At 50.7% G+C, this 22,579-nt stretch overlaps 2 protein-coding genes across 4 annotated transcripts in view; one reads left to right on the top strand and one right to left on the bottom strand.

Annotated features, from left to right (window-relative positions):
• Positions 1–7,337: 7,337 nt before the first annotated feature.
• The window catches only part of Npr1 (natriuretic peptide receptor 1), a 17,032-nt gene continuing 1,790 nt past the window's right edge, over positions 7,338–22,579 (bottom strand). The window contains exons 2-22 of one of the 3 annotated variants that reach the window (XM_076861957.1): positions 21,925–22,124; positions 21,434–21,547; positions 20,932–21,016; positions 20,493–20,584; positions 19,617–19,752; positions 19,338–19,422; positions 17,814–17,934; positions 17,350–17,424; positions 17,056–17,133; positions 16,543–16,647; positions 16,034–16,108; positions 15,758–15,914; positions 15,192–15,347; positions 14,805–14,973; positions 13,065–13,211; positions 12,853–12,976; positions 12,633–12,701; positions 12,226–12,400; positions 11,895–11,993; positions 8,369–8,460; positions 7,338–8,206 (exon numbers count right to left, since the gene is read on the bottom strand). In XM_076861957.1, the coding sequence (XP_076718072.1) occupies positions 8,144–8,206; positions 8,369–8,460; positions 11,895–11,993; positions 12,226–12,400; positions 12,633–12,701; positions 12,853–12,976; positions 13,065–13,211; positions 14,805–14,973; positions 15,192–15,347; positions 15,758–15,914; positions 16,034–16,108; positions 16,543–16,647; positions 17,056–17,133; positions 17,350–17,424; positions 17,814–17,934; positions 19,338–19,422; positions 19,617–19,752; positions 20,493–20,584; positions 20,932–21,016; positions 21,434–21,547; positions 21,925–22,124 (2,417 nt within the window). In that variant the 3' untranslated portion in view covers positions 7,338–8,143. Of the gene's footprint in view, positions 8,207–8,368; positions 8,461–11,894; positions 11,994–12,225; positions 12,401–12,632; positions 12,702–12,852; positions 12,977–13,064; positions 13,212–14,804; positions 14,974–15,191; positions 15,348–15,757; positions 15,915–16,033; positions 16,109–16,542; positions 16,648–17,055; positions 17,134–17,349; positions 17,425–17,813; positions 17,935–19,337; positions 19,423–19,616; positions 19,753–20,492; positions 20,585–20,931; positions 21,068–21,433; positions 21,548–21,924; positions 22,125–22,579 lie in introns of all 3 variants that reach the window. The other 2 variants (XM_076861955.1, XM_076861956.2) reach the window with 2 other exon arrangements.
• The window catches only part of Ilf2 (interleukin enhancer binding factor 2), a 16,851-nt gene continuing 16,673 nt past the window's right edge, over positions 22,402–22,579 (top strand). Inside the window, exon 1 of the mRNA XM_076861960.2 lies at positions 22,402–22,406. Coding sequence (XP_076718075.1) covers positions 22,404–22,406 — 3 coding nt within the window. The 5' untranslated portion in view covers positions 22,402–22,403. The remainder of the gene's footprint in view (positions 22,407–22,579) is intronic.

Genomic DNA, 22,579 nt, shown 5'->3' with positions numbered 1-22,579 from the left:
ATTTTTTTTAAGAGAGAGAGAGAGAGAGAATTTTTTTTTTAATATTTATTTTTTAGTTTTCGGCGGACACAACATCTTTGTTTGTATGTGGTGCCGCACACATGCCAGGTGAGCGCACTACCGCTTGAGCCACATCCCCAGCCCCAACACACACGTTCATTTAAAATATATAATATAACAGGACCCAGGACTGAGGCACAAGCCTGTAATCTAACAATTTAGGAGGCTGAGGCAGGAGGATCACAAGTTCAAAGCCAGCCTCAGCAATTTAGCCAGGCTCTGTCTCAAAAAATAAAAAGGGCTGGAGACATCGCCCAGTGGTTAAGGACCCCCGTGTTTGCTCCCTGGTACCAAAATCAATAAAATTAAAAAAACAAAAAGGGCTGGGGACGAGTTCAGTGGTAGAGCACTTGCCTTGCACGCTGAAGCCCTGGGTTTGATTTCCAACACTGCAGAAACAAACAGCAAACACACAGGCAGGCATCATGGCACAGCTGGAGTCCCAGTGACTGGCATGGCTGAGACGGAGGGATGGCAAGTTCCAGGCCAGCCTCAGCAATTTAAGGAGACCTTGTCTCTACAGAATAACCAGAGGTGGCGATTCGCCAGATTAGAATTGTGCTGCCATGAGATCACTGGAGAGCATGTGAGATCACGTGTGCTGAGCTGACCAGAGGCACCGAGGGAAAGAATCTCCAAGTGAAAGGACTTGTTCCTATAGCCACCAACACCGTGAAAGAACTACTATACTTAACCTTGTGGTTAAGGTTCTAAGATGAAGGATGGTTTCCGGATGAGAATCCAGGGGCACTTTACCACTGAGTTGCATCCCCAGTACTTCTTATTTTTATTTATTAAATTAAGTTAAATTTTATTTTACTTTTTTGAGACAGGCTCCTAAATGTTATTGAGGCTGGCCTTGAATTTGCTATCTTCCTGACTCAGCCTCCCCCATCTGGAATATAGGCCCACCCGCTGGCTCATTCTGAGATTGTTAAACAGACTACTTACCTCAGTACTGAGCCAGTAGTGGAGGTTGAAGTCATCGTTGCAAAATACTAAGCCCAATTGATTATCTATTTTTTTTTTTAAGAAAGAAATAAAGAGAAGAAAGGGAAAGGAAGAAAAACAACTGACCCAGTGGGGCATGCCTGTAATTCCAACTGTAATCCCATGTCAGCCATCCCATGTGTGTAATCCCATCTTCTTGGGAAGCTGAGGCAGGAGGATGGCAAATTCCAGGCCACCCTTAGCAACTTAGTGATGTTAGGGGACAGACAGATGTGAATGGTTGAAACATGAGATTAAGGGAACCATTCTATAAAAAGAGCCCACAGTGCTGACCTCCAATGCTTTCTTTTCCAAAGAGCAATTTACCTGCAGACTGCCTGGCTTAAGTGGATGGGCTATGTCACATTCCTCAGCAAACTAACTATCTGTTACTGCAGGAGAAAGGCAGGCTCCAAATAATGTCCATAAGAGCAGCTCAAGTTACCCTGAAGGGGGAGGCTTTTGTGACCCTTTTCATAGACCTAATCCAAAAACTTGGATAATTCCTCCTAACCACAAAATCAGTGAGAATTTATGGTTCAGAATCCAGTTAGAGCCAGGCATGGTGACTACGCCTGTAATCCCAGCAGCTCAGGAGGCTGAGGCAGGAGGATCATGAGTTCAAAGCCAGCCTCAGCAACTGAGTGAGGCACTTAGCAACTCAGTGAGACTCTGCCTCTAAATAAAATATAAAAGAGGGCTGGGAGGCTGAGGCTGGGGCTAGTGGTAGAGCACTCACCTAGCACATGTGAGGCCCTGGGTTCGATCCGCAGCACCACATACAAATAAATAAATAAATAAATATAATTGTGTCCATCTACAACTAAAAAGTATATTATAAAAAAAAGGGCTGGGGAGGTGGCTCCATGGTTAAGCAACTCTGGGTTGAATTCTTAATAATGCCCCCCCCAAAAAAAGAATCCAATTAGAACTGGTCAGCCAGGGCCACCGTGACCTAGAGTGGTCATGGCAGTGGGTTCTTGAAAGTCTGAGCTCATCCTGCTGTCAGTCAAAAGTTAAGCAGTGAACACCTGGGCAGGACTCTACAGAAATCCCCTGGGGCCCCCAATACAACTGGGGTGCAGGACAGGCACAATGTCCCTCTCTTCTCTGAGGACCCACTTTGTCCCTTGAGAGTGTCCCCTTTCCCTTTTCCTACCCCTTCAATAAATTCACGCCTGTTACTTTGAGTGACAAATCTGAAATATTTCTGACTCAATGGCAAGAACTGGGGTTTGAAAGGGGGTGTCTTTGTGCTGCCTCAGTTTCCCAGAAAACCCCAACTTTGTAATAGTGAGATCGGTCTCAAAAAATAAAAAAGGACTGGGCATGGAGCCCAGTGTAAAACACTCCTGGGTTAAATTCCCGGGACCGAAAGTGAATAAATAAATAAATGTCAGGCAGTTATTTTCTTTTCACAATATAATTAAATATTTATTTCACACATGATTTTGTATTCTTTTGAAAGAGGATCCATCAAACTGTATAAGCCTCAGACCCCACAACACCTGGATCCACCTGGCTGGGGGTCAGCTAGAGAGGAAATTTTTTTAAAGCTGGGTTCACTATGATGCCCAGGCTAGTCTCAAACTCCTGGGCACAAGGGATCCTACTATTTAGATATGGTGGTGGTGGTGCACATTTGTAATAAATCGGGAGGCTGAGGCAGGAGGGTTGCAAATTCAAGGCCCGCTTAAACTTAAAAAATACAAATAAAAAAGGTTGGGAATATAGTTCAGGGGAAAACGCCCCTGGGTTCAATCCCCATGTTGCCATTAAAAAAAAAAAAAAGGGAGCCAGGCATGGTGGCCCACACTTGTAATCCCAGCGGCTCGGAAGGCTAAGACGGGAGGATTGTGAGTTCAAAACCAGCCTCAGCGAAAGTGAGATGCTAAGCAACTCAGTGAGATCCTGTCTCTAAATAAAATACAAAACAGGGTTGGGGATGTCACTCAGTGGTCGAGTGCCCCTGAGTTCAGTCTCTGGTACCCTCCAAAAAGAAAAGAGATCTCCTTCTATGGCACCTTCCCAAGTAGCTGGGCTTACCAGCATGTACCACCGTGCCCAGTGTGTGTGGTAGTTTTAGATAAAAAAAGAGCGCATACCCACTTGTTTTTTTTTTTTTTTACATTCTGAATGAAATCTGTAACAATGAAGGTATATTTCACTTTAAGAACAGAGAACAAGGTGAAATAAAGGGATTAACAGCAGCAACGTGAGAAAACTGGGGAGTGGGGGGAGGCTTTGTTGTGCATGTGGCCATGAGTGGCCCATTGTGTGACGGATGTAGGTGGGTGACAGTTTGCTTTCTTCAGAATGTACCTGGATCATTTGGCTCCAGGGGAATGGGAGACAGGTTGTTAAAGGGGTATTGATAAACTAGAGCAGACCATGAGAGCTCACCCAGAGTGGTGGAATTTGGAATCAGATCTTGGCAAAACCTATAAAGAAATTAGTGATGATACACTGTGGAGACTCCAGTGTGGATCAGTGTCAGGCAGATACCATTGTTAGAAAAGAAGGTAGACTTCTGCATAGTTAGAAAAGCCAGTGGTCGGGCTGGGTGTGGTGGCGCATGCCTGTAATCCCAGAGGCTTGGGGAGGTGAGGCAGGATCAGGAGTTCAAAGCCAGCCTCAGCAATTTAGCAAGGCCCTAAGCAACTGAGACTCTGTCTCTAAAAGAAATACAGAAAAGGGCTGGGGATGTGACTCAGTGGTTAAATGCCCCTGGGTTCAATTCCTGATACCAAATATAAAAATAGCATGATCTTAGTTCCAAGTCCTTGAAAGTTTTCCAATAGAACATGGAAGATTATAACTCTTTTTAAAAGGATTTCAGCCCTGGGTGTGCAATTAGACTGTATAACCTCTACTGTTTCTCCTAATGCTAAGATTTTTAGATCTAATGCCTCTCACTAAGGTGTCCAATCATGAGCTTTCGTTCTAACTGCTCTGTGGACATCAGGAACTCCTTCTATTTAACATTAGAGTTTGTATAATGTAGACTCTTAATGCTAACAAACTTTTATCCAGTTCCACCTGCCAGCCAGAGTCCTAAGGATGTGTCAGCAAGAATTGACTCTGATAATCCTCAAAACAAACCTATAAGGGCTGGGGTTGTAGCTCAGTGGTAAAGCGCTTGCCTAGCATGGGTTCCATCCCCATTACAACATAAAAAAAAAAAAAAAAAAAAAAAAAAAACCTAAATAAACAAAGGTAACCTAAAAATATTTTTTTAAAAAGCCTGTAAGGAAGGTCTTATTATGATCATTCCTGTGTTCTAGAAGAACAAACTGAGGGCATAAAAAAGTCAAATAGTTTGCCCATGCCTACGAGGATTATAAGTGGCAGAGCTAGGATTTGAATCCAGGCAGGCTGTTTGCCAAGTCCAACCTCTTAATTAACATTGTGCCACCTGTCACTTCATAGGGGTGTGCAGTTATGCCATTCTGAACACTGAGACCCCATGGGATTTTGTCCTAATTTTTGGCTTCTGGGACTTGGTGTGCTGAGAGACATGGCAAGATGACCTGATCTTTGGATGCACAGCAGCCAAGGCATACCATATGCTGTGCACATTTGGAAGTCAAAGGCAGCAGTTAATATGGGGACAGCATCTAGCCCAGAAGGATGCTGCAGTCACTAATCCATGTCCTTGATTATGGAATCTGTGCTTCGAAATGGGTCTTACGGGCAACCAACCCAACCTCTCAACTCACTGGAGCCAATACGTGTCCTATGGAAGTGGGCAGGTAGGTGTGTTGGGGGTTTGCTTGTTTTTTGTTTTCTATCTAGAATGGCTCTCTAACCTTGGGTTTGAACTATAGTCAAGCAGCTTCTCCCCTCCCACCCCCTCTTTTCCTGCTGGAATGGCATCTGGCATAGTCTGGGCTTGGATGTCCTGCTCCTCAAGAGCACCCTTTCCTCTGCTTAGTGCAACACCAAATTTATCAGCATCCTGACCCTTGGGGTAAACACCTCTGGAATCTTACTTGCATTCCAACCCACTGAGATTAAATCTCTCTGGACAGCATTAATTTCTTTTTAAAAAAAATGGTTAATTTATTTATTTTAAGGTATTTTTATAGTCTCTGCAATTTAATTAAAGAATGACTTTCAGGCTGCAAAACTGGTCTCTTGCTAATGAGGTTCTGCGGGATCTGTCCTAAAAGGTATAAATCATTTTTTTTAAAAGATAACTAAATGTCCTGCTGTGACAAATAAATTACCCGAGTGCTTTGACGCAGAGAAAACAGGGGCTGGGAGGGATATTTGCCTGATCTCCTCAGCTCTGTTTTTTTCCAGGCCCTGTCCTGGGCTGGGCTGGAGGTCCTGCTCCTCCCCACAGCTGAGCAGCCTTCTCTGTCCCCTGCCTTCTTCCAGGAGTGTCACATGGCTGATGAGATAATGTATGTGAAAGCCTTTGTAAACTGCAGGCCACAGCCCAATGCCAATGATTCCAGTTGTTGTTATTCCTCTCGCACTCTGGGGAAACCCTATTGCCCCCACCACCACCCCTCCCCAAACTACTGGTCAGGACAGCCCCTAGCCGGCCCCTCCCTCCTGGGTGGAGGCTCCTGGCACCCGTCTCTCCCCTGCTTTGGGGGGAGGGCTTCATGGCTCCCCTCCCCTCCATTGGTAATGGCTTTCCCAGTTCTTCCTGATTTCGGGGGCCTTCCTCCGGAAGGAAATCTCCTCAGTTCCAGTGAAAGTTCTGAAGCGGCTGAAATCAGGACTCCTGGGGCTTCTCCTCGGGCCCACCTCCCACTCCCTCCCCTCCCAGGGCCTGCCCTGGAGCCAGGCTGCCCCGGAAGGATCTGACCGGCCATTTCCTAGAATTGTCTTGCTGGAGCTCCTCCATCACCCCCCCATCACACAGTCTCCCTTCCCCTGAGCCCAGATCCCTCTGGATGTCCCAGCCCCCTCCCCCCCAGATCTCACTTCTCAGTCCCCACAGTTCCCTCTGTCATAGCCGGTCTCTTTGGGGACCCTCTGCCCCTCCTGGGAGGAGGAATTGGGGCCTGGGAGTCAACATGGCCACCAGGGCCCACAGGAAGTTGAGTAGGCTGTGGTTGCCGGGGCAACCATCTTTCCTTGGGCCTTCCCCGTGTTTTTCATCCTGAGCTTGGCTGGTGAGAAAGGCTTGACCACGGGAGCGCTCTCTCCCAATAAATCAAGTCTGACTGAGGCCAAAAGGGGTGGGTAGGAAGCACAGAACATCCCCAGGAGTCACTGACCAGGAGGGAGAACAACTGACGTTTTCTCCATCCCCAACCACCACTGCGTGCCAGGGAGTGTGCCTCAGACCCACCTCTAAGCTCCGTGGAGCCCACCCCTACCTCCAGATCAAATTTGGCAAGGACTCCAGGAAGGGGCCTGGGAGGTCAGGGAGAGGCCTGTCTGCACTTGATGGATGATACTGAAGAAATGTCTGGCACTCTCCTTCCCCATGGGGGAGGTGAAGCTGTAGCCACCTCTCCCCCGCATTCCTGCCTGCCTGCCTAGGGAGGAGGTGGGGTGGGTGGCTCAAGCAGGAAAAGCAGGGTCCTTAACCCTTTGGAGAGGCATTTTGCAAACTGTCACATTTGTCTACACTGACATGGGAAACGGAGGGGTAGGTGGACAATCCCCAAATCTCGGTGAGTTTAAAAGGGATCCATAGCGGTGCATGGTGGCACCTACCTGTAATCCCAGCTACTTGGGAGGCTGAGGCAAGGGGATTGAAAGTTTGAGGCTGGCCTCAGCAACTTAGCAAGACCCTTCTCAAAACAAAATAAAAAGGACTGGGGATATAGCTCAATGGTACCCCTGGGTTCAATCCCCAGTACTGGAGGCAGGGGGGGGAAGGTTTAGGGGTAGAGCTCAGAGGTAGAGTGGCCCTGGCTCAGTTTCCAGTACTACCCAAATCAGTCAATCAATAGGATCCATATGATACCACTTCTTGATTCCCAGGTCTAATTCAACCCATACTAATTATGTCATTCCCGCTGTATATCAGCCATTGGGTAATATAGCATTTCTCAAAGCGTGCTCCACAGATCCTGGGAGTCCCCAAGTCTGTTTCAGCGGATAGGTGAGGTCAATGATTTTCATAATGATACCAATACATTATTTGGCTTTGGATTGTGTTGACATTTGGGTCAACCCAAAAGCAGTGAGGGTAAACCCGCTGATGCCTTAGATAAATGAAGACAGTGGCTCCAAATTAGTCATTGTATCCTTCACTACCATGTACCAAAAAAGGCCAGTTTTCTCTTAAGAATGTCCTTAATAAAGTAGTGGAAAAATTATTAACATATAATGGGTTTATTATGGTTATCCTGAATGACTCAATCTATAAGCATTCATTTTACTTTCTTCACTGTGGTTATTTTCATGTCTAATACGACCGATATCAATAAGTATAACCCACATAAACAAAGGTTCTGCACTTCTGCAAAATCCAAAGAGGGTTCCGTGGTCTCCTCAAAGCTGCAGTGACTGCCGGCTTTTTCAGAATCTACATTCCCAGGTGGAGAAACAGGTCTTTTCAAAGCAGAAGGTAGAGAACATGGCTATGTTTTCTGGCAATGCTCTCTCCCTTAAGGAGAGACACTGTCACTGGAATAAAGATTTTAATGGTCTGTTCACAGGAGAACAAGGCGCACAGGACCACAGCCCCTCCCCATGGCCCCTCTTCTCCCCTGTGCCCACTGTTGGGTGGAGGGGTGGGTGGTGGCTATGGGTGGGATGGTATTTGTGGTCCCTGTGGCTCAGGCCCACATCTGGACCTTCTACCCCCTCCTTTCACTAGAGTCCCCTGTGGTAGTTTTAACAAAAGTCACGTGGGAGGAGGAGCCTGTTAGGAGAGGCGGAGAGGACATGTGCCTGACGGGTGCCATGTTGTGTGAGTGTGTGATTTGGTTGGTCCTGTGAGCTCTGGGTTCTTCCCTATGCCAGTCGTCTCTCAGAGTCACACCCGGGGTCTCTGCTGGGGTCTGGGGGCCTGAGCTGTTCCAACCACGGCTCTCTCATCCTTCTGCAGTGGTGGGGCTGCTGGGGGAGAGGTGGAGACCAGGCATCGGAGGTATGGAAGGACAGCAAGGGTGGCTGGTCAGCCTCTGGTGCTACTCCCCCGCTCCCCCAGGAGCCAGTAGGTCCGGACCTTGCCTTTGCCCTAGAGGGAAAAAAATAAAAAGGAGGTTGGGGTGGGGAGTGGCACAACTAGTGCCCCAAATCAGAGAGGAGGCCTAGACATGGGAGTGGCGTTGGCTGCTGGAGAAGGGTACCCCCACTCCAGGACCCCAGGGACCGTGATGGCAGGGACTTCTTTCTCTACCTTCATTTCCACATCCCCTCGAAGTTCCAGCTCAAAACCATCAAACTCCTCCAGGGCAGCCTTGGTCTCAGAAGACAGGTGGATCCTCAGCGCTGAGAAGGACAGGGGAAGGGAGATGGAGTGCCAGGGACCGGAGGAGGAGAAGAGACCAGGGACTGGGGTAGACAGATGCCCTCCTCCATCCTTTGGCCCCAAAGCCTCTTAACTCAGAGAAGTCCCACCCTCTCTATGCATGTGTGACTCTATTGTGTGACTATATTGGCTCCTTTAGAATTTTAGAGCTGTGCTGTCTAATATGGTTGCCATTAGTCACTATAAATAAATATGTCATTATAAATAAAAATGTCTAAAATAACTGAAACAATATGCAGCTAAAGACTCAGTGCCTCGCTGGGCTCAGTGGTGCACGCCTGTAATCACAGCCACTTGGGAGCCTGAAGCAGGGGGATCACAAGTTCAAGGACAGCCTCAGCAATTCAGTGAGACCCTGTGTCAAAATAAAAAATCCAAAGGTCTGGGGATGTAGCTCAGTGGTAAAACACCCCTGGGTTCAGTCCCCAGTACAAGAACAAAACCCAACCCAAGATTCTGCGCCTTGGTTGTATTAGACACATTTCAAGGGATCCATAGCCACATGTGACTAAAGTTTGCAATACTGGACAGTAAAACTTCAGAACATTTTCATGACTGAAGAAAATAGTATTGGAGGCAGGAGTAGTAGCACATGGCTGCCTATAATCCCAGCAACTCAGGAGGCTGAGGCAGGAGGATCGCAAATTCAAGGCCAGCCTTGACGTTTTTATATACCAGGGATTGAACCCAGGGGTGCTTAATCACTGAGCCACCTCCCCAGTCCTATTTATGTTTTATTTTTTTAAATATATTTTTTAGCTGTCAATGGATCTTTATTTTATTTATTGATATTCGGTGCTGAGAATCAAACCCAGTGCCTCACATATGCTAGACGAGTGCTCTGCCACTCAACCACAATCCTAGCCGTTATGTTTTATTTTGAGGCGGTGTCTCACTAAGTTGCTTAGGGCCTTGCTAAATTGCTGAGGCTGGCCTCAAACTTGCAATCCTCCTGCCTTGGCTTCCTGAGCCACTGAGATTACAAGCGTGCTCTACCATGCCTGACTCCTCTGCCTTGACATCTTCGTGAGACCTGAATAACAATTTAAAAAAATTAAAAGAGCTGGGGACATAGCTCACTGGTAGATCATCCCTGAGTTTGATTCCCTGTACTGCACAAGACAATACTATTGGAGATTGCAGTTATAGCTCGGTAGTAGAGTACTTGCCTGGCATGTGTGAGACGCTGGGTTCACTCACCACATAAAAACAAATAAATTAATTAAATAAAGGCATTAAAAAATACAATAACATTAAAAAAAATACTACCGGGCAGTACTGTTATAGAGTATCATTCAGATCCAGGGGGACAGTGTAGCATAGTGGTTAGAAGCTGTGGATCCTGCTCTGCCTCCATGAATCCCTTAGACATTTGCTCGGGTAATTAATATAAACTGTGTCTCATTTTCTAGATCTATGAGATGCTGATGGAGAAAGCACCATCTCAAAGGGATGCGTTCCTGTTGTGAGGATTAAAATTATTCATCTGGGTTGGATCCCCAGCACCATAAATAAATAAATGAATGATTCAAACAAAACGCGGCCCATAGGAAGCCTTACGTAAGTCCTTGCTATCGCTGTTATGTGACTCCATCCTCTCATTTTATGGCTGAGGAAATGAGACCCAGGGCAGAAGATCTGCCCCAGCTGCCGAGGAGATCAACGACGGGCCCACCAGTCCCATACTCTTTCTCTGGCCACTATCTCACCTCACGATACTTCTCCCCGGGTCTGCATCATGTGGCCTCTTGTTATCTGCCATCAGAAGCTCTCCCCTACCCCGGAGCCTCAAACACAGGGCCCAGGGAATATCTGCTGAACCAGACCCCACAGGGCTCCCGGGGCTGGACTCTTGGATGGGGTCCACATAGACTCCTCAGCTACACTCTGGCCTGGCACAGGTATTTATGGCTCAATAAATATTTACTGACTTGAATTGTGTCAGATACAGAAGCTGGATAGCAGAGAAACAGAAAGCAAGATGAAGGGAAAGGGTGAGAGCAAGCATTTACAGATACCTACTGTGTACCAGGAGCTGTGCTAGGGTTGTTTGGTTTTCGATTTTTTTTTTTTTTTTTTAACAACCCTGAGATACAGATAAGCTGCTGAGTCTCGAAAAAGCTGAGTGACATTCATGTGCTAGGCATTTGTACAGCTTCTCACATACTCCTTACAAGGTAGATTTTGTTTGTTTGTTTTTTGGTACCAGAAATTGAATCCAGGGGGTGCTTAACCACTGAGCCACATCCCCAGCCCTATTTTATATTTCATTTAGAGACAGGGTCTCGTTGAGTTGCTTAGCACCTCATTTTTGCTGAGGCTGGCTTTGAACTCACAATCCTTCTGCCTCAGCCTCCTGAGCCACTGGGATAACAGGTGTGTGCCACTGCGCCCCACATGAGGTAGATACTTTATCTTCATTTTACAGATCAGGAAAACCAGGACTCAGAGAGGGATAGCACATTGATACAGCTAGCTCTGGAACTGAGAGTCACGCCCTAGTTGTCTGTCTTTGCAATCATCTTCACCACATCAAAGATGGAGCAGAGGGCCTTAAAGTGTGATCCTGCTCCCTGCTCGGCACTATTGAACACTGACCCAGAAATACTTTTTTTGGTACTGGGGATTGAACCCAGAAGTGCTTTACCATTGAGCTACATCCCCAGAACTTTTTATTTTTTATTTTGAGACAGGGTTTTGCTAAGTGGCTTGGGCTGGCTTTGAATTTGCAAGTCCCCTGCCTCAGCCTTGCACAGGGTGCACCACTATGCTCAGCTGGTCCTTGACTTTTATTATAGTCCAATCTTTTGACTTGTGATCATGTGAAAGCCACATACATTCCATTGTTTGAATTCTGATCTTTTCCTGGGCTATGTGCAGTACATGTCCTCCTGCCCTTGTGGGTGGCAGCAGCACTGGGCCGCAGCTCAGGGTCTGCCTCATGACTCCAAAGGTGAACAGCCTGTGCTCCAGTGTACATTGTGCTGCTAGCATCTTTTGGATATTGCATTTTGTTTTCACATCCCATCATGTCTACAAACACTCGCCTGTGTGTGAACATGAGATATTCAATACTTTATTACAGCACAGGCTTTGTGTTAGGGAGTCTTGCTGGCTTTGGGCTAATGTAAGTGTTTTGAGAATGTTCACGGTGGGCTACATAAGCCATGATATTCCCAGAGGTTAGGTGTGTTACTGTATTTTCAACCTAGGATATTTTCAACTTACAAAGTAACCCCATCCTAAGAGGAGAGTCATCTGCATTATGAGAAGGGCATTTGGGAGAAGAAAGGACTAGAAGCCAGAACAGGGACTGCCTAAGTTAAGCTGCCACAGTGCGGCCATTCCTTTGGCTACCCAGCCCTCCTCCTCCCCTCTAGGAGGGCCACTATACCTTCCCCATTGGACTCCATTCTTGAGGCAGTGTTGACAGTGTCCCCAAAAAGACAGTAACGGGGCATCTTCAGCCCTACAACGCCAGCACACACAGGTCCTAGGAGGGACAAGGGAGGGAACAGAGTCCATCACAGTAACGGGGGTGGGGAAGGGAGTTAAGGGAGACTGGTAGGCGCCCCAGGAGAGGCTGGAGGTGGGCTATGAGGGGAGGAGAGGGAGAGAGGGAGTGGGGACAGGGAGGGGGAGACGAGATGGGGCCGAGATGCTGGGCCCAGGGGCGTTCTCCTCGCGGAGCTCCACCTCCAGGGGACCCCTCCTGGCCTCCGCACCTGTGTGGATGCCGATGCGCAAACGCAGCTGCTCCTGGGGCCGGTGGCGGATGCGGAAGGAGCGCACCGCGTCCAGCAGCGCCAGGGCCATGCGGGCTACCTCGCGCGCGTGGAGCCGCCCGTTCCGCACTGGGAGTCCCGACACCACCATGTAGGCGTCGCCGATTGTCTCCACCTGTGGGGGCGCGAGACAAGGCCGGGCAGGAGGGCTGGAACTCCCTTCCCGGGGGCCACCTGCCGGCCACACCCGCGCGCACCAGCTCCCGGCCCTGCGCTCACCCCGCCCCTCTGCCCGTGGGTGGGTCCCCCCGAGTCACTGCTCCTGTGCCCTGGACTTCTCTTTCATACGCCTGAACCTCACCGTTTTTTGACCCTGTCCACGTCTGTCTGTCCCTTCCCAACCCTACCTTGTACACATCAAAGTTGTCTATAACTGCATCAAAGCAAGTGTACAGGTCATTGAGCAGGGTCACCACCTGGAAGGCACAAGAAGCCACGTGGGACTGGAAGGAAGGGTGCTCCCTGGGGTGGGGTGGGGGGAGGGAACCAGAAGGCAGACCTTGGGGACGGAGAAGTGACACCAAGCTGACCCACCTGGTCTGCCGCCTGTGACTGCCCCTGGCTTACCTGCATGGGTGTGCTCTCTGCTGACAGGGCGGTGAAGCCCACGATGTCACTGAAGTAGATGGTCACGCTGTCAAACGCCTCCGCCTGCACTGTCTCCCCGCGTTTCAGCTGCTCAGCCACTGAGCTGAGGGGTCAGGGCAGGTGTAGACCAGAGCGTGAGGGGGGGGCAGGGGCTGAGCGTCGGGGGCGGGTCTGAAGAGATGGGCACTCACTGAGGCAGAATCTGGTAGAGCAGGGCCTCTGCCTTGCGCTTCTCCTCCAGGTAGGCCTGCGTGCGCTCCTCCACCAGCTCCTCCAGGTTGTTGGCATACTGCTCCATGCGGGACAGCAGGTTGTCTAGGATGTTGCTGCTGTTCTCCCTGAGGGGCCGGGCAGCCGGGAGAGCCGAGCTGGAGCTGCGCGGGTCTGCCCTGGAGAGCCCTCCCCCAGGCCCACCCCCTCCCCTCCCTCGGCTTACTGTCAGCCCACCTCCAGCTGCAGGATAGGGGTGAGCAGGTGAGAAGGATGGGAGGAAAGTTCAATTCATCTCAGAGAACCCAGGGTCAAGTAGGAAGCTTTAGACATTTTGACAGCTTGTTTACCTTCATTGAACATGAGTGAGTTGGAAGGAGGTGGGGTGGGGGCACGGTGGCACACACCTGTGACCCCAGCAACTTGGGAGTTTAACTAGTTCAAGGCCAGCCTTATTATTATTATTATTATTATGGTGGTGGTACTGGGGATTGAACCCAGGGGTGCTCTACCACTGAGCTACATCCCCAGACCTTTTTACTAAGACATGGTCTCAAAGCAGGGTGCATGGCACATACCTGTAATCCCAGTGGAGGGAGGAGGACTGAGTTCAAAGCCAGCCTCCGGCACTTAGCAAGGCCCTAAGCAACTCTAAATAAAATAAGGGACTGGGGATGTGGCTCAATGGTTAAGCACCCCTGGGATTCAATCCTGGTACCAAAAAAAAGAAGAAAAGAAAAGAAAGAAAGAAAAGAACAAAAGAAAAAAGACATGGTCTCCCAGGCTGGTCTTGAATTTAAGGATCCTCTGCCTCAACCTCTTCAGTCACTGGGATTATAGGTGTGTGCTGTGGACCCAGACAGCTTGGGCAATTTAGTGAGACCAAGTCTTAAAATGAAAAGGGCTTGGGGCTGGGATTGTGGCTCAGCAAGAGCACAGATAGCACACTTGCCTAGCATGTGTGAGGCCCTGGGTTCGTTTCTCAGCACCACATATAAATAAAAAAATAAAGTCTATCAACATCTAAAGAATAAAAATTAAAATTAAAAAAAATTTAAAAAGGGGTTGGGGTTGTGGCTCAGTGGTAGCGCACTCGTCTGGCATGTGTGAGGCACTGGGTTTGATTCTCAGCACCACATAAAAACAATTAATTAATTAATTAAAGGTATTATGTCCATCTACAATTTAAAAATATTTAAAAATAAATAAGGAAAATAAAAAGGGCTGGGGTTGTAGTTCAGTAGTAGAGTGTCCCTGGGTTCAATCCCCAGTGCCAAAAAAAAAAGGTGGAGAGGGACAATGATGAGCTAAGGATGAAGTGACATGCATACAGGCAGCAGACAGGTAGGTGTGTCTGGGGATCTCTGAGCTCCACTGGGAAAGGGAGACCAGCGGGCTGGGAAGGAGCTCATGTGAAGGGCTGAGGATATGGGGAGCGAAGGAGAGGCCAAAGCTGTATGGCCCATTTATTCTGCACACCACTGTGCCCAGTGTGGGAGAGTGGGCAGGGCTTGGGGTGTTGCTGTAGGTGGAAGAAAGAGGTCTGAATGGTAGGGGGCTGAGGGGACAGCAGAGTTGTACAGAGGGTTGAGAGGCTGCGGTGGACTGGGGTGAGCCGTGCGTGGCTGAAGTGGCTCTCTCTGTGGCGCAGACAGACTGAAGTGTGGGGTTTGTAGTGTCTGGAGTAGGAAGGGAAGGCAGCCATGACTAACACCAGTGACCTGTTAAACTTGCGAAGTATCAGGCGGATCTGCTGAAAGGGTGGCCGCTCCTGTGGGTCCTCGGCCCAGCACCGCTGCATCAGCTGCCCCAGTTCCTCCAGGTGGCTCTGCAGAGCCAGGGAGGGCCGGAAGGGGGGCTGCTCTCCCCGAGTCACACGCTCAATGATCTCTGTATTGGGTGGGGGACAGGGGTTAGCCAGGGGCCCAGTGAGAGGCTGGGGCAGCCAGCTGGAGTTGGTTAGGGAAGCCTAGGACCAGTTGGGCTGGCATCAATGGAACAAAGGGTGGTGGCCGGGCCCCATCTCAGAAGGAAGGGTTAGGGATGCTTCCAAGGGTCCCTCTCCCTGGGGCTGGGGTTAGAGGTAGGGGACGTTGTGGCTCTTTCACCTTTGGGACTGAGGTCTAAACCTTCCACGTGGAAGACCCCACTCCTCAGGGCAATCTCCTGGAGGATGATCCCAAAGCTGTACACGTCACCAGCCTGGGAGCCCCGGGAAGGGGGCGAAGCCATTCGCAGAAGCTCAGGAGCTGTCCATAACTTTTCTGTGGGTCAGACATTAGGAGTCATGTGGTGAAGGACCCCAAAGCTAAGGGATGAGGGACTTTATATTCTAGTGGGAAAAGAAAAACTAGCAATGAATATAATCTTTCATGGCCAAAAAAAGCAATAATAGAAATAAAGAAGAATATGCGATGATGCTGGGAAAGAGAGCTTCCGGTGGGGGAGGGGAGGGGGAAAGCTGTGAACCAGCTTGTGGCTGGGACTGGTCTGGACAGCACACTGTGTTTAGAACGGGAAGAGCTCTGTCTTCCCCTTTTTGCTAATGAGAACTGAGTTTGGATTCAGTAGAGGCATGCCCGAGCCAGGAAGATCCCAGGCCACAGTCTCCCTACTAAGCTACCCTGGTGGTGCTTGTCAGGTAGCGGGGTTGAGGGTCAAGAGTTGGGCTCACTGGCATAAAGGATGTGTCCTTGCTCTGGCTCCGGGTCCCTGAAGCTCTCCAGCCCATAGTCGGTGATCTTAAGCACAAAGCGCCCATCTACCACACAGTTGGATGACTTGAGGTTCCCATGGGAGCAAATGGCCCCATTGTGTAGAAACAGCATTCCCTGGGAAATTTGGGGAGGCAGAGGTCTTGGGCATGAGGGGACCTACAACCAGGGCCAGGGGAGAAGCATACTCATTCCTCATCCCAACCCCCAACACCCAGTGGCCCCTCCGGGCTTACCTTGACGATGTCATTGGTGAGTGAGTACCGGAACATCCAGTCCAGGGTGATGCTCTCATTCTCCAGAATGTCCTGCTGGGGAGAGTCAGACCTGTACCCCACAGACCTCCATGGGGGTGGGGGGAGGATGCAAGGGTCTACTGACCACACTGGATTTACTCTAGCTGCATTTCCCCCATTCCCATTTTACAGCTGGGGCCAGTAAAGGCCAAAAAGAGGGAGGCTTGCTAGGCTGGTGTGGCCAGTCAGGGACAGAGCCAGGGCTAGAACCCAGATTTCTGGATTTTTTTTCCCCCATTGGTACCAGGGATTGAACCCAAGGGTGTTTCTATTACTAAGCCACATCCCCAGCCATTTTCATTTTGAGACAGGGTCTTGCTAAGTTGCTGAGGCTGCCCTTGAGCTTGCAACCCTCCTGTCTCAGCCTCACAAAGTAGCTGGGATTACAGGCATGCCCTGCCATGCCCAGCTTGGACCCCAGGTTCGCTAACACTCCCTTGTCCCCTCACCTGTAGGCTCCCTCGGGGACAGTACTCTGTGAGGATACAGATGTTGGGGGGGTCAGTGCAGGCACCCACAAACCTGGTCAGGTGTTCATTCTGTACATCCCGCATCTGCAGGTGAGAAGCAGCATCAGGAGCATCACAGAGAACTCACTCCTCACCAGATTGCTCTCTGGCCTCAGGGACCCTCCCCCTTAACTCCCTATTCATGGTTTGCAAACATGTCCACTGGGCCCTTCTCCCCCACAATCTGCTTCCTACACCCTCTGCCTCCTTGTCTTCATTCCCCAGGTCCCACATAAGGTCCCTTAAGGGTCTTCCTCCAGGGTATCTCCAGAGATCTCACCTCTCATCTCATCACCCCTAATCCCATCCCCAGGGTGCAAGAGCCCATCCTGGGTCCACAGACCCTAGCTTTCCTAGGACACTCTGAAAAGCAACACCTCCACAGACAGCTCAGTTGGCCATCTCCCCGCAGGGGACTCTTCCCCAGGCCACCGCCTCACGCCCCCACATTACATGCTTCAGTTCAAACAGGACGTTTCTTGTCAGCTCAATGCGTTTACGATTGACATGTTTCACAGCCACCAGGTTGCCCTGAGAAAGGAATGGAGACTGTCACTGTGTGGAGCATGACCTGGCACCTCCACCTGCTCCCCACGGCTCACGCCTCCCTCCAAGACCCCCCAGCTGCTCCCAATGGCACCCCACTCCCCTGAGGATCTCCAACTGCCCCTTGACAGCCCACCCGGCACCCTCTGCCACAGAGCACACTTCCGCCGTACCCAGGACCAGAGGTCTCCCCAGGCCCACCTTGTAGTACGCTGTCTTGGCAAACACCTGGAACTGGCCCTCGGTGGTCAGCAGGGAGCCGTAATTGGAGCCTCTCTGGAGGGGTGAAGAACAGGGGGTCAGCCTAGAGGCCCCGATGGCCCTGGGTGCTTGTGCTGTGGTCTTTCCTACCCTTCCTGAGCTTCGGGTCACCCTCCTTGATGTTCCACATCACGAAGCCTCCCCTGGCTGGCTGGGTTTATGTTTGTGTTGTCACATATACTGCCTCCTTTGATCTTTCCAAGAGCCCCGGGGAGGGGGGCTCTAGAGATGCAATCACCACTGAGCCCAGTTCAGAGAGGGAATGGCCTTGCTCAAGGTCATGAAGCAAAGGAAGGCAGAGGTGGGCGTGGAGCCCTGTTTCTACCCTACTGCTCTTGGAACCCAGGTCCCCCCCTCCAACACCCCGTGTCGCCCCCCAGCCCCTCAGACACCAGCATTCTCACCCCGCTCAAGGTCAGCCGGCTGCCCGCCCGACGGAGGTGCCTCTCTAGGCTGCTGGGCTGCAGGTCCTCCCAGCGCACCCGCCACAGCTCCGAGGCCAGCTCCTTCTCCAGCTGCATCTTCCTGGGGCGTGAAACCTCCGCCTGAGCTCATGCATGATCCCCCGACCTGGTCGGGAGTGGTCAGCAGTCCCTCCTCAGAGCCCCGAGACCACTTCAAGTATTAAGAGGTGAATGAGGGAATTCTATCTCCCAGGCTGAGGGTCAGAGCCTGGTGAAATTCTACCTCAACTGGGGACACTGGGGTGGTCACAGTCAATGTCCTTTGGTGGAAATTGGCGGCCACTATATCTATTTCATTGACACACACACACACACACACACACACACACACACACACACGGTATTAAACCCAGGGATGCTCTACCACTGAGCCACATCCCGATCCCTTTTCATTTTTTATCTTGAGACAGGGTCTCGATACATGGCCCCAGGTTGGCCTCAAATTTGCAGTCCTCCTGTCTGAGCCTTCTGAGTTGCTGGGATTACAGGCATGCACCCCCACACCTGGCTTCATTCTTAACTGTTACAAGAATAAAAAGAAACATTGTGTGTGGTAGTGCCTGACACCTGGTCTACGCTCAATCAGCATTGATTGTCCTCCCTCCCTTCTCTCTTGCATCCTGGATTTCCATTTCAGCCTCACTGGAAGGCAGGAGTGGGACTCATTCATCTCTCTTATCCACACGAGGTCCACCACTGGTCACAGCAGGGCTCATGAACAGTGCCCAGTCCCCAGAGCAAGGAAAACCAGTTCCATGCCAGGAGCCGCCCTGCTATGATGTCACCTCTGAATCTATCTGCTCCTTCTTGCATCTCCTTGACCTTCTCTGGCCACTTCTATCCCTGTCGCCTCTTTCCTCTCACCCCATTCTCTGTTCTCTGTGTCCTAAGGCTATTTATTTATTTACTGTGATACTGAGGATTAAACATGGGTTCTCACACAAGCTAGGTAGGTGCTCTACCACTGAACTACATTCCTAATCTTTTTAAAAAATTAACTATTATTATTATTCCAGAAATTGAACCCAGGGGCACTTAACCACTAAGCCACATCCCCATCCCTTTTTATTTTTTAATTTTGAGACAGGGCCTTGCTAAGCTGCTGAGGCTGGCTTTGAACTTGCCATCCTCCTTCCTCAGCCTCCCAAGTTGCTGGGATTACAGGCGTGTGCCACTGAGCCCAGCTTTTTTTTCCCCCTAAATTTTGGCACAGGATCTCCCTAAATTGTTGAGGTGGACCTCAAACTTGTGATCCTCCTGCCTCAGTTCCAGAGTCCCCGGGATTATAGTTATGCGCCACTGCACTGTGGCATTTTAAAGCTTTTCGTTTAGTTTCTCTTCTCCCTCTCTCTTGCCTTCCCCGCCCCGTCCCTTCACCCTTCCCCTCCCCCCTCGTCCCTACACCTCCCCTGCCGTTGGTTCTCCAACTCTCCCCATGTCACCGCATCCCGGGCCAGGGCTCACCTATATACAAAGAAGGAGACGATCAGGATGCTAAGCAGGGCGAGGCTGCCTACCAAAGCCAGGAGCTCCAGGGTGGACAAGTGGTCTGCAGGAGAGAGTCAAGTGGTGGCAGGAGGAAGGGCCTTCCCTTCATCATGGTCAACAGCGATGGATGAAGGGAAGCTAAAGGCAGGAGGAGGCTCTGAATCCAGAAAAGGTGGGAGAGGAGCACCCACGTAATTCCCCTTGGGAGGAGGCAGTGTCTCCAGAAGAGCAGCCCGCAGAGCAAGGGCCAGTCACCTTGGTTGCAGGATGGGTCCTCGTTGTCAAAGCCACATTTAGGGATGTCAGGAGGAGGGTACCCCAGGGGCCAGTATAGTTCGCACCCTGACACGGCCACCAGCTCTTGGGAAGTCCCATTGTAGTTCAGTACAACCTAAGGGAGAGCAGGAATGGTCAAGGGCCTGGCACGTGGCCTCCAGTCCAGTGACACAGTCCTGCTTCCCACCTGCCTCATCAATACTTCCAGGGCCTGTATCTGGGCTGTCGAGGAGTAGTCACCAAGCCCCTGCTGTGACTGCCTACAGGGAGACCTCATACTTGTTCCCATGGAATTAAGGGGCAAACATTTGAAAATGACTCAAGGGCTTTATAAAGAAAGCTGCATATAGAACCCCACGCCTACACTCAAGGACTTTATAGCTTCGATTAAAGCACAGAAACAGGAAAAGGTAGCATCCATCTCAATCCACATTCCCAAGTCTCATCAGTACAGTTCTCTTCCAGGAAGCCTTCCTGGATTTGATCCTTGGTGCCTCTGGCCTCAATCCCTGCCAGTCTCTACTGTGTTTACCGGGCTGTGCAAGCTGTGCGTATGCATTCCTGTTGGCTCAGAGTCCACCTGACTGCTGGGAGGAGTCTTGCTTTCCTTAAGAACTCCCCAAGGAAAGGGCTGTGCTCCCTCCTTAGACGTGGGGTTCCCCATGCGAGTCCCTATCATTCTGGTTGCTCCCCCAGAATGGAACTGGGCCTGTTTTGTCCAGGGCTTTCATAGATGTCCAGGCAGGGTAGGGTGATCACATAATAAACAGATGCCCTGGCAGGGCTGCGGGGGAGGGCAGGAGGGTGAGATGCCATCCTGAGTAGACACACGGTCTTCTGAGTGTGCACACGTACCCTGAAGGCACCCGTCTCAGGGTCCATATCCCAGAGGGAGAAGTCAGTCTCACGGTCTCCATTACTATCAATTTTCAGGTATCCTGTCACACCTGTGGGCAGGGGCAACATAGCTGTGTTGTGAGAAAACTCCCCTGCAGGGAGGTCCCACTTCCATGTCTCCATCTCCTGATCTAAAACACACACAGGCACAGAAGAAGAGCCAACAGGACAGCTGTGTTGGCAGCAGGAAGGACTGAGATGGGACACGTGGGAGGATTGGATGGATCTGGGGGATGAGGGAAGGAGAGCCTGAAAGAAGCTGTGAAGGTTCTTATAAAATAAAGGGAAAGATGGTAATGGGCAAATGGCTACCTGAGTTGCAGGGCTACAGGCTGGGGCACATGGTACTCACCCTCCTCCCCTAAAAAGCCCTTTCCAGTCACTCCCAGGCCCTGACCTGGGAAGCTTCGGTTCCACATCCTCTGAGTGATGGTCTCCCCATTGGCGACAGTCCCCCCGTGTGCTAGCGTCTCGGTCACTGCCTGGACATAGAGCAGAAGCCCATCATGGAAGGATGCAGGGATGAGGTTCTCCTGCAGGGACAGAGAGAAGTCAGCTGGGGGAAAAGGGGAGGATGAAGGGTACAGCACAGGGTGCCGTGGGGAGAGGACAGGAGGTACTGGGAGCCCAGACAGAATACATAAAATACACCCACAGTGTGGGACTGGGCAGACAGGACAGGGTTGGTCAACCCATTTTACTGATGAGGACCTGAGGTTTAGGGGTTGAACTTGTCACTGTCACCTCTATCATCCAGAGAGATAAGGAGTCAATGGGAAGGGAGGGAAGGGGAGACCCCGGAATACTGGGATGTGTGAAAGAACAGGTTGGAGTCTTGAGGAGAGCCATGAAGCAAAGTCTGGAGGTCCGCACTAGAAGGTTCCAGGACCCCCTCCTACCAGGCCATCTTCCATGGTGAAGTTGAACTGCTCACGGGCCAAGACTTTGAGCCGCTTCAGGAATTCCAAGTACTCAGGATTATCCGGTTCTTTATATGTAATGATTTTGGCAGCCTGAGGAAGGGGTCAGAGAGCGAGCTAGGAGCGGATTCTTATTCTCCCAGTACCCTGTGGCACCAGTTGTCAGGGAGCCAACTTCTTCGCAGGCCAGCCTCTCTGCTAAGGTCAAGGTCAAAGTATACCCTGTTTCCTGCATGAAGTGGTCCCTGCTCTTGAGCAAGGGACTGGAGTCTTCGTCCAGCGTGTGGAACCTCAATGTACTTCCTCTTCCAGCCCCATTGTCTTATCTTTTTAGCCTTCTGGCTCTGAAGTCCCTCATGAGCACCAAGAACATCTTTTTTTTGTCTCCTTTCAGATACTTAGGGGCACAGTATCCAGAAATCAAGTGTCAACAGCTCAGTCCCTCAGCATGGGCAAACCCTGGCACTCACCTGAAAGGCCAGGCGGGCACTGACATCCCGCCCGTCTCCTCTCTCCCAGGGCCTGCGGGGAGCAGGGCCCTGTGCCCCTGGTAGGCTTTGCCCGAAGACATCCAGGTGGAAGAAAACATAGTCTTCCCCACTGAGGCCTGCGTCCAGGGCCAGGAGCATGAGCGTTCTGAAGGCATCCGGGGAGCTGCAGATGTAGATGACTGGAAGGAAAGGAGGAGTCAGCCAGGGAAAGGAAAGGGTAGGGAAGCTGGGGAGGACAGGGGACCTGGTGGCGGTTAAATGGCACTGGCTCAGTTTAGGCAGTGACAGGAGAAAGTTGAAAAAGGGTGGGAGGAGGAGGTGTGGAGGGTGGAGAAGAAAGGAGCAGAGCTAGGCAGAGCGGGAAAGGAGAACCCAGGGGGGGGGCAGGTGGGGCAGGAGGGGAGGAGGCAGAGAAGGGCCAGCTGTAGAGGGGATGGGTGAGAGGATGTGTGGGAGCCATGGGAGGAAAGGATGGAGGAGGGGAGAGGGCAGTAAGAAAGAGAGGAAAACGGGAGGAAAAAAAGGGACAGGACATACTAGGTAGAAGGGAGCAGGCACTTTTTCCCTGGGGTAAACCCTGGGCAGTCAGGGAAATAGGGGGAGGCGATAGAGTAGGAACGTAAATGGGGAGCGG

This window comes from Callospermophilus lateralis, chromosome 7 (genome assembly GCF_048772815.1).
Source record: "Callospermophilus lateralis isolate mCalLat2 chromosome 7, mCalLat2.hap1, whole genome shotgun sequence".
Taxonomy (NCBI): Eukaryota; Metazoa; Chordata; class Mammalia; order Rodentia; family Sciuridae; genus Callospermophilus; species Callospermophilus lateralis.
The sequence above is the reverse complement of the archived record's forward strand: the minus strand, read 5'-3'. Positions and strand labels throughout refer to the sequence as shown.